Source organism: Pipra filicauda, unplaced genomic scaffold, assembly GCF_003945595.2.
Source record: "Pipra filicauda isolate LSUMZ 115617 unplaced genomic scaffold, ASM394559v2 scaffold932_size49382_pilon, whole genome shotgun sequence".
Taxonomy (NCBI): domain Eukaryota; kingdom Metazoa; phylum Chordata; class Aves; order Passeriformes; family Pipridae; genus Pipra; species Pipra filicauda.
In genome coordinates this window covers 23607-31633 of record NW_024105123.1, presented here as the reverse complement: position 1 = coordinate 31633, position 8027 = coordinate 23607, and the positions used below count along the sequence as shown (strand labels likewise).

Genomic DNA, 8027 nt, shown 5'->3' with positions numbered 1-8027 from the left:
TGAGCAGCCCTGGGAGCGGGAGCCCACCGGCAGATCCTCTTGGAAGGCCTTGCAGCTGTGCTATCCCTAGGACCACGGTCACGACTTGGAGGACCAGTTCTTCTCTCTGAAGCGTCGTCATAGTCTGTGGTGTCCCCAGAGCAGCTGCGCAGATCCCTGCCCCACAGAGGGAATCTGCTCCGGGACCGCTCCCTGCCAGTGTCCTTCATACCCTGCAAAGAGAGCTGTGGAGAGTTCCTGCCCTTTTCTCCTGAAAGGATCAGAGCAGTGGGGAACCCCTACAAGTTCTGGGACAGGACAGTTTGGGGCCTCCAAAAGGCTCTTTTGGAGGGCTACTAAGACCAAAAGGCCAGAGGCGCACCAAAGGGATGGATCCAGGTGGGATGCTTGGAGAGGGAGCAGCGTTGTGGTTGTGAAGAAAGGTGCAGTGTGTGAGGGGCAAAAGAGAAATGCTGAGATCCCAGAAAGAAATCCACTATTCCTCTGATGCCCTGACCCATGACCCCAAAGTTACCTTAGTCCTACCAGTCAGACCCTGTGGTCCAACAGAGCCCGCCTGCTTGCTGCTGGCCACACACTGACTGAGGAAGGAAGGGGCATGTGATGGTGCCAGGGAGGAAGAAGGCCTTTCTCCAATTCTCAGATCAGAGCATCTGGAGAAAAACAAAAGAGTGATCTCAGTTTAGAGCTGTTGTTGCAACCTCCTCTGGGGTTCAGTCATTTTCTCCGAGAGGCTTCTATGACAGAGAGAAGACTTAACCAAGGACACTAATGGGAAACTCAGCGTGGGTCTTCCCACCAAGTTTGCCTCTGTCCCAACAAAAACCTCATCTCTATACCTCCCACAGCCTCCATTTCATAAATTCACAGACTTGTTTGGGTTGCAAGGGACCTTTAACTTTATCTTGTTCCACCCCGCTGTGGTGGGCAGGAACACCCTCCACTATTCCAAGGTTTCTCCAAGCCCTGTCCAACCTGGCCTTGAACACTTCCAGGCATGGGGCCCCCACAGATGCTGTGGCAACCTGTGCCAGTGTCTCAGCACCCTTACAGCAAAGAATTCCTTCCCAATATCTAATGGAAACCTGCCCTCTGTTAGCTGGAAACTGATAGCCTTCATCCTGTCACTACATTCCCTGACAAATGGTGCCTCCCCATCTTTCCTGGAGGTCCTCTTTAAGTCCTCTTATCTACAAGAGTCAACATCAGAGACCAGGCAAGTAGCAGATTCCATCCGGGCCGCAGCCTGAAGCCCAGTAAAGGACAGACACGGAGTAGTTCAGATTTGACAGCACTGAATGATGCAGGTAGTAATTTCATTTGATGAGAAAAACACTCAGGAAGGTGAGAAGCCCAAGTGCAAATGAGGAAAAGGAAATGTATTCTGAACAGATTTGAATCCTGGTTATTACCTGGCATAGAACAGCAGGTAGGCTTGCTGCCTGAGAACTGTGTCAATGGAACGCAGCTGCACAGATTCATCGTCCATCCGGTACCACAATCCATTGCTGGCCTGTAAAAAAAAGGCAAGGATCTCTCCATGGTTTCTCTCCAAAAACACAGGTGGGAAACTGCCAAACCGAGAGCATGTCAAAACAAATGCAGTCCAGCCACTAAGGAGGCCTTCTGCCCCAAAACTTTGCCTGTCAGTAACACTGACAGGAAAGTTTATCTTCCCCAGCACACCTTTTTCCCCATTGGGAAGTTGCTCTTTTACCTTTGTGTAGCAGAAATAGTGTCCTCCATGACAGCTGACACCACTGTGCACCAGGACAGCATATAAGGAGTAGAGGAGTGGTTCTCCATCTGCCTGAGACATGTATGGGCGAAGATCCAAGTACTCCGGATACTCTACAACCTATGGAGAGACCAAGAGGGCTCAGAAATGACCCTGGTCTGTGCCATGAAATAGCCTACCAAGTGCAGGGGCCAGTCCAGGTGTATCAATACATCTCGGGGGCTCATGAGCACTTGGTTTTCCATAAAGCAACATAAAATCGTTTGGGTGGCAGGAAACCCTTCTCAGTCAAAGCAGCCCTATCAGAGCACAGTGCTTGCCTGTCTTCCCACAGGAACTTTCCACTCCCCAGAAGGGACCACAAAAAACCCAACACAAGCAGCTTGTGACAAGCATACTGCTTTAGGAAATCTGCTTCTTGAAGAGAAAGCTGCACACCAATAGTGTACACACCTTGCTGATCTTCCCAGCAGTGAAGCAGTCAAACCTCTTCAGACACACAGTGAGAACCTTGGGTGCACAGTGGACAGTGAACCTCTTAGTGGCGGCAACATTCTTCTCACACCTTGAAACCAAGCACAGAGCACAGCGCTGAAATGCACCCTATCTTCCACCAAGGCAGTCAGACAACCTTTCTTGTCTCGTGCATCCTTATGCTATTTTAAGGCAATTCGGTGCCATATTTAAAACAAACAAACAAACAAACAAACAAAGAAAAAACCCCAACCCCCCTCCCCCAAAAAACCAGACAAACAAAACTGTGTCTCATCAGTGTGCAGTAAACTTCCACGAGAAGATGACTTCTGCTCAATGACTTGTAGCCCCCTCCCACAGAGTCTAGTGTTAATATGTTGTTAGGAATCATCTTACTTGCTACATTGAAAGCAGTTTTCACCATCCAGGTGCTCAGGTGTTACAAAGTCCTCCAGAGCTGCAGTGAGGGATGAGGCTGCCTGGAGAATTGAGAAATCGGTGCACTGAGCTACAGCAAATGCCCTGGCCCAAACATTTTCCAGGAGCTGACAAGAAAACCCCTGTAGCTGATGCTGAGGAGACCCGCCATGAATCTGCAAGCTGTATCCAGAAGGAGCCAGAAAGAGAGTGTGGTGCTGAACATTTCCCCTGTCCCAGAGGTTCTCAGGGGCAATCAAGAGCTCCCTCTCTCTCTCACCTGCCATTGAGCTACTGCTGTTATTATGTAGGGTCATCAGTAGTGAAAACAATCCAACCCATCAGCCTGGAAGCCAGACAGGTGTTGAAGGAGGGCAAAGGAAAGAAGGATGAGGATATGTCAAGGGTGCAGAGCGCATAATGGGTGCTTGTCCAGCTTCAAGCCAGCACCTACAGAGAGACCAGTGCCATGGCCTCTGCAGGAGGACAACATCCGTTCCCCTTCCCATCCACGACCAAGACCTCTGGTGTTCACAGTCTATGCTTTCAGGACAAATGTGTTGACTCTGAAAAGCCTTGCCATGCCTTGAAGCACAACTGCAAAACCTCTTACTTTGATATCCAAGGGGACATCCAGGAAGGCCTCATAGGAATCAGAAATGGCTTTGCAGCTGAAGCAGATGACTGGAAGGAAAAATCAAAATGCCGAGCAATGGTGAGCTGAACGATGGTACTGCTTTGTGCTCATTGTACCTGTCCTGCTAGTCCCAGGGCCAGCTGTTGGGCACAGGCAGACAGAAGGGCACAGGCAGTGCCAAGGAGAGCAGCTGTTGTAGAAACATATCTCTGGATCTCAGAAAGCCTCCAAATATTTGATGGACAATGGTAGTAGATTGAGATGATATGTCCAAGCTGGAAACAAGTAGTAAGACAGAGCATTACTTCCTCCAAGCCCCGGCTGGAGGTTTTCCTTGATGAGGCCACATCAAGGAGTCCAAAGTGCTCAGAACTTTGTAAAGGTAACTTGCTTGTGCTTACTCGTTGCTTGCACTCAGACAAGCTCTCTGCATGGCATTGACAGTACAGCATAAGAAGTCATGGGCATCTTCCTCCCTGCCAAGCTGAAAATGTTCTCCTATGACTAAGAAACAGGAAGTTAGTAGTTGTCTCCTACAGGAAGGGAAGAAAACCTGTCAAAGAACCTGAAATCACATACATCTGAAAGCCCTGAGAACAGCCAAAGGCAGGATGGCACTGACTGAACGCAGGACCTTGTTAACATGCGCTTCCATGATGCACATCATGCAGAAGCCTTGTTGGCGACCTGAGGAGGGAGGGAGAGAAGGTCCTCTGGTTAGCAAAATATCCCTCGTGGTGGAATACTCCTCTTCTTCCACTGCCACTCCAGTGCAATATGCCACTCCTCCCAGTGTTTCAACAAGCACGGCACGTTTTAGTGCATAGAAAATGTTCTTCAGAGGAATGCTAAACTGAGGTTTTAACTTGCAGGAATAGAGACCCAGAGCTAGAAAGATGTGCCTTCATGAAGAATAAGACAGCTGGACAGGACAGGTGGCTCCTGAGTGTACAAAGAACACAAGTTCTGGGGCTGACAAAGGGCTGCTTTTCTCCTAAATCAAATTTCAGGTTCTGGGAATCCTTGGGATTTGATTAACAGATTCACAGGGAGATGTCCCTAAGAGTACTCACAGGCCTGGCTGTGCTGCCGGGAGAGCAGATAGTTGGCCAGCGGCGGGGTGTATGTCAGGCATTGCAGGACAGCATTAAGGAAGCATGTGTTGCCCACATTGCGGAGTCCTGCTCCAGCACTCTGTCTTTGCTGCCAGACCATGCAAATCTTCTCGGGGGGAAAGAGGATCCTTTGTGGCGGAGTCATTCCCTCGGCAATGACTGCAGGGAAATTCCATTTGGAAAGAGATGAAATGAGGCACAAAGGCATATTTAAACAGTGAGGTCTCTACAGGAGCGCTCAGGACCATCTGCTTCAACTGCCAACCCAACAACATCAGGGGAAGCTTAAACAGTGCCATTTAAATTTACTGTTTTGGAAAAATCCATTCCCCTGTTTACGTTGCTGAGAGTCCAACAAACCCACCATCTGATTTCTGGGCCGCAGGCTACCTTCCTTTCTCAGTAGAGTTCTAGACTGGATTATCAGTGAAGCCATCTCTTTTCCTGATTGGAACTTGTTGAAAACAAGTAAATACTGAGCACGGAAGGTAACCCAAAGGATGGCAGACCTCTCTACGAGCAATGGCAGCTTTCAAAGTCTTGTACCTAGTGTCAGAGGAGCGACAAAAGGTGTTTTCCTGGGTCTAATTGTAAACACGGGGGTCAGTTGGACTGCTCTCAGGAAACATCCCAGAGATCACTCTAGGTTGTGAGCACATCATTCTGGGATTTGACCACCAACCATGTCAGTTGCCTGTGGCAGTTCACAAAGTCCAAACTTGCTGGTGAAGCTATTACTCACAGGAGTCGTTCCCTGCTGTGGCCATTGCCTCTCTCAGGAAGAGAGTGCAATGCTTTAGATGACCAAGGATGTCTTTCTCTCCAGAAGGAGAACAGCACCAATCCCGTCACCTAGTTGCAAAGAAATTACTGTAGCTCACCGAAAGTATCAAAACTCTAAAGAAACGCAGAACGGCATCCCCCACCAAGTCTTTCAGTGGTGCTCGTAACTGCTGCTGAGCTGCAGCTCACGCCCTTATGATCAGGCGCGGGGCACCAACTCACAGCGGGTTCAAAGGCCCTTTTGAAATGCTCCAATGTACGGTACCTTCTCTGAAGAGGCCCTGCTGCTCTCCTGACACTGCTTCAGCAACAGAGCCCTCTGGCTTTCCCACCTCCTAGGAGTGACCGTCTTTCAGCCACTACTTTAACTGCTGCCTTTGCTGCTCTCCTTTTTCTGCCTCCCTCCCTCCCACAGCAGTCAAGGTGGGCTGAGCCCATCCCCTCAGACTACAGTCACCTCCCTGCTTACCTATCCTAGGCTATGGAAAAAAAACCAAGAATCAGCAAACTGGAATTCTAGCCTAGGTCATACCTGGCCAGCCTATAAAAGTTGTAACAGCTCAGCCTACAGCTCGGAAGGTATAAATCAGCCTATACTTTTATCCCCTATACCCTGCTCTATGATCTGTGCCAAAAGTCAAAGCATTACCTTTGAAAGAGGAGGAAAGTTGAGGAGAAATGGTCAGTAAACAATAAACCATCCAAAAAAGGCAGGCACACAAGTAGCAAAGGAAGGAGCTGAGTTATCCCGAAGGCCAACTCTGTCCAACTGATTTTCGTTGGCGCGCTCCTCAGGATACCGGATGGGTGCCACATCTCTGCCCCTTTGTGACATGGGGTCACATGGAACCACATGGAACCACATGGAACCACATGGTTCTTGGGCACAGGAACCAAGAAAAGCGATGTCTTGCTGTCAGGACGGAGGCAGGATTTTTGTCAGCCACATGCACACGCAGGGCTGCAAATAAAAGTAATCACTTGCTTTCTAACAGTAAAAAGCCAATTTGTTAGAGGGTCCTATTTATCCCGACAGTTTCAGAGGTGTTTAGCAACAGGCAGTCCTCTGGACACCTGGTGTAACCTCTGCTCAGCAGGCAGATAGTGTTTCTCATGCGCCAAGGATGCAGCTGGTTGTTATTTAACAACACTTGACCTGCCTGGTTTGGCCCCTGCCTGGAATGGGGCATCAAGTTTTACTCAGTTCTTCTCAGGACAGGTGGTTTCACTCCTGCCCAGCTCAGCACAGTTCATATGGCTCCTGCTCCACTTCGAGGTGTTTCTTCTTTTATACTTGGGGCATCCAGCTCGGGCCTGACTTTGCTTGGATGGCTTTTTTCATCACGTCTTGCAGCAGCTGGTTTTATCCCTGTCATCCTTGGGGAGGCTCCTTGTATCCCTTACCCAGACAAAGTCTCTGCATTTACTCCTGCATTACACCTCTCAGGTGACCTTTTTATGCCCCTGCCCTAACCTGATGTCTAGGTCCTGTATTACCGTCCTCCCAGCAGCACTTCAGGAGCTCTCTGATGAAGACAATCAACAATGGCACTCGTGAACACTGCCTCTGCTCCTGCCTCCTGCTCATATGGGGGCATTTTAGGACATAAACAGCTGTGCTCTGTGACCAAGCTGGTCCTACATGAGTCCCTGTGACATCAATGAACAAACTGTATATAGTGTATATCTATGAATAAATTTTATACAATAAACGCATTCGCTTACTCTGGTCGTCATTTCGGTTCTCTCTCAGATTCCCTGAAGGTCCAGTGCGCCAGGAAGACCCCTTCTCCCCCTCCCTATCAGCCTTCACATTTCCAGGCCCCAGGCCGACTCCTTTGCTCCTCACAGGCCTTGCAGGTCACAGGCACCTGCCTGCCAGGCTGGGATGGCCTCACAGCAGCACAGGGCAGCACAGCAGCACACAGAGCCCCATCTTAATACCAAACAGGCTCTTCTCCCCTGAAAGGGCCACTCCTGTTCTGTTAACGTGTTTCAAGTCTAGATTAAGATCGTTATATTGACATGACAAACCAAGGATTAGGATGTGCCCTGGCCTGCAGAGTGATCAGGTCCAGGTGATCAGGCATCATAAGCTGAGCTGTGCTGTACAGTTCGGTGCTAAAGGGCTTACAAAATCTTGCTATGCTGGTGCTGCCTATAGAAATCTTGTGCTACTCAAATCATGGTATTCTGGGCTATAGTGATCATACCATGATGTTAAAAAAAATGAAGCTTTAATTGTAACTATGTGTCATGGTTTGAGATAGCCCCAAAAAATCCAATTCCCTAGCTCCATCCCCCTCCCACATCTCAACCTAATGTGAGATGGGTTTTTTTCCAGACAAAACACACCAGACTCAAAGTGGGGGAAAGGGAATATATTACAATGACTATACAAATAAATACCATATCACATTATACACACGATCACAAACTATCTCTACCATGACATATAGTATTTACAATGGACCAGATCTCTTCTCCCCTCCAAATAAAAGTCCAGGAGGGAAAGAAGGACAGATCCCTTCCAGTCCTTAAGCAGCAGCATCTTCTGAGGCAGCAGTCTGTCTGTCTTCTCCACATGCAGCAGCTGATAGCTGGCTTTCTGCCAGCACTCACATGGGAGGTATCCAAACTCTCCCTCGGCCCCCTTGACACAGGCAAAGGGGTCTTCCGTGGGCTTCGTAACCCCAGACAAGGTCGTTTCACCACGGTCATATCACGAGACACAGGGGGGTCTTCGTGACGGTCTGGTATCTCTTGCAGGGCCTCTGTGCCCTGTCTCTCAGGCTGCCACCGTGGCAGCAGTGCAAGGGGGGGAAGCCAAGGTCAACTCCCCCTGCATTCCATCTGGCTGTCC

The 8027-nt window shown here is 49.2% G+C and overlaps 1 protein-coding gene across 2 annotated transcripts; it reads right to left on the bottom strand.

Annotated features, from left to right (window-relative positions):
• Positions 1–239: 239 nt before the first annotated feature.
• On the bottom strand, positions 240–5959 carry LOC113999499 (ubiquitin carboxyl-terminal hydrolase 42-like). 2 transcript variants are annotated; one of them, XM_039391284.1, is made up of 11 exons: positions 5814–5959; positions 4340–4540; positions 3846–3953; positions 3668–3770; positions 3474–3541; positions 3243–3313; positions 2609–2691; positions 2192–2303; positions 1718–1858; positions 1413–1513; positions 240–653 (listed from the first exon to the last, which is right to left on the bottom strand). In XM_039391284.1, the coding sequence occupies exons 1-11, from the start codon at positions 5863–5865 to the stop codon at positions 476–478; spliced, it is 1218 nt and encodes a 405-aa protein (XP_039247218.1). In that variant the 5' UTR covers positions 5866–5959; the 3' UTR covers positions 240–475. The 2 variants fall into 2 exon arrangements, with proteins under 2 accessions (XP_039247218.1, XP_039247219.1); XM_039391285.1 differs by lacking the exon at positions 5814–5959 and adding an exon at positions 5124–5203 and having other exon boundaries at positions 241–653.
• Between the last annotated feature and the right edge of the window lie 2068 nt (positions 5960–8027).

Excerpts from the sequence above, each read along its gene's own strand:
- LOC113999499 (XM_039391284.1), bottom strand. The coding sequence starts at position 5,865 with ATGGTTTATTGTTTACTGACCATTTCTCCTCAACTTTCCTCCTCTTTC. Across the intron at positions 3,771-3,845 it reads TGTTCTCAGGGCTTTCAGAT|TCATAGGAGAACATTTTCAG; the intron begins GTATGTGATTTC and ends CCTGTTTCTTAG. Across the intron at positions 3,314-3,473 it reads AGGCTTTCTGAGATCCAGAG|TCATCTGCTTCAGCTGCAAA; the intron begins ATATGTTTCTAC and ends TTTTCCTTCCAG.